Source organism: Vigna unguiculata, chromosome 7 (genome assembly GCF_004118075.2).
Source record: "Vigna unguiculata cultivar IT97K-499-35 chromosome 7, ASM411807v1, whole genome shotgun sequence".
Taxonomy (NCBI): Eukaryota; Viridiplantae; Streptophyta; class Magnoliopsida; order Fabales; family Fabaceae; genus Vigna; species Vigna unguiculata.
In genome coordinates this window covers 25,473,078-25,474,864 of record NC_040285.1, presented here as the reverse complement: position 1 = coordinate 25,474,864, position 1,787 = coordinate 25,473,078, and the positions used below count along the sequence as shown (strand labels likewise).

The 1,787-nt window shown below is 35.7% G+C and overlaps 1 protein-coding gene across 2 annotated transcripts; it reads left to right on the top strand.

Annotated features, from left to right (window-relative positions):
* On the top strand, positions 1-1,107 carry LOC114190256 (60S ribosomal protein L22-2-like). 2 transcript variants are annotated; one of them, XM_028079067.1, is made up of 3 exons: positions 1-130; positions 225-479; positions 662-1,101. In XM_028079067.1, exons 2-3 carry the CDS (start codon positions 250-252, stop codon positions 804-806), a joined length of 375 nt encoding a protein of 124 aa, XP_027934868.1. In that variant the 5' UTR covers positions 1-130; positions 225-249; the 3' UTR covers positions 807-1,101. The 2 variants fall into 2 exon arrangements, with proteins under 2 accessions (XP_027934868.1, XP_027934869.1); XM_028079068.1 differs by having other exon boundaries at positions 25-130; positions 205-479; positions 662-1,107.
* Positions 1,108-1,787: the final 680 nt, after the last annotated feature.

Here is a 1,787-nt window from a genome sequence, read left to right as displayed (position 1 = left end):
ACATATCCCCGGATTTTACCTAATCTAATATATAAAACTAAAGTCCAATCCAAACCCTAATTATCTATCACACCTCAACGCCGCCCACCTCTTCACAACACTGTGTTGTGGTATTCCGGTGTAACTTCAGGTAATCCCCTCCCCTTCTTTCTCCGTGCAATTCAATTTCGTATCAGAAAGAATTGATTTTGTTTGAGAAATTAGTTTTGCGTTTTTGAATTCAGAGTTTCACAACAGAAAGTGAAAAGAATGAGTCGAGGAGGTGTAACTGCTGCGAAGGGCAAGAAGAAGGGGGTGACATTCACCATTGACTGTGCAAAGCCAGTGGAGGACAAGATCATGGACATTGCGTCTCTCGAGAAGTTCCTTCAAGAGAGGATTAAGGTTGCTGGCAAGGCCGGTGCTCTCGGTGACACAGTCGCCGTCGCACGCGAGAAGACCAAAATCATTGTTACTTCCGACAGCAACTTCTCTAAACGGTAACTTTTTTTTTTTCTTTTTACTCTCTTATATATCCTCGAATTAGGGTTTGGACTCAACTGTAATATTGGACGCGTACATTACTTGTGAGTTTTCCCTAATCTATATTCCACTTCAGGACTCAGTGTTTTGGAGAGGATATATGTATATTGTGTGTTTTTAACATTTCAACTGATTCCAGGTACCTCAAGTACTTGACTAAGAAGTATTTGAAGAAGCACAATGTGCGTGACTGGCTCAGAGTGATTGCTTCTAACAAAGATAGAAGCGTTTATGAACTGAGGTACTTCAATATCGCTGAGAATGAAGGAGAGGAAGAAGATTAGTCATGTCGGTTTATTCATTTGAGAACCTTTTTACCCTTCTTCTGAATGGTTGATTATCTTTTGGCTTGAGCTCTGTTTACATTAGTTGCAATTTAACAGTTTTGTTTATTTGAGAGTTGTGATTCGGAATAGAGTTCACATATTATATTTTTATTAAACTGATATTGAGATCATCTCAAAGCCCATCCCTAGTATCTTATTATTTGTTCTTATGTCTTGCAATTGAAAAATGTTTCATCAGAGCATCGGTTACTTGCTTCTGGAAAAGCAATATAGAATTTGGTTTGCTTATTGACTTAAATTTGGCATTGTACTTGTTCGGAATAGAAATAGATAGGGGAAAGGGATGAAAAAAATCCCTTTTGTTCAAAGGAGACAAACTCCCATATCAGATGTTTTCAATAACTCCCTCACAATCTTCAACCAATTGAGCTAAACCTTCTTGATTGGATTAAAAGTAATGATATATAAAACTAGTATATGGGGTCTAGGTTTAATTATTGCTCTTGTTGCTTTCCTTCCATCTTTCTTGCTAAACAAATCTTCAACTGTGAAAGTCAATCATACCAATCTGAAGATTTGTTTACATTAAAATTCTTCTGATGTGGAGAAAGGAAAATCCATTCCTTCGAACAGGATATCACAAATTTCATAGCCTGGAGTGCATTTGTATAAAGAATATACTGCTTGAATTGATAATTTGACTGTATACTGTAACCCTTTCAGGTATATTATATTAAAACCATTATGACCCATGATTTTGCTTAGCTTTATAAATGTTCTGCCCTATATCTGTTTAAATTCGGACGTAGAAGTAATCATTTTGAGCTTAAGTTATGGTATCTAATTGAAGTTTATTATAGGTTGATGGAGAGTTACTAGGTTGTTAGCATATTATGAGATATAATTTATAATATTCACCAAGCATTGGTATGTTTTGTATTGTGTTTTACAATTAATTTTGTTTAATCTTTGCACTGC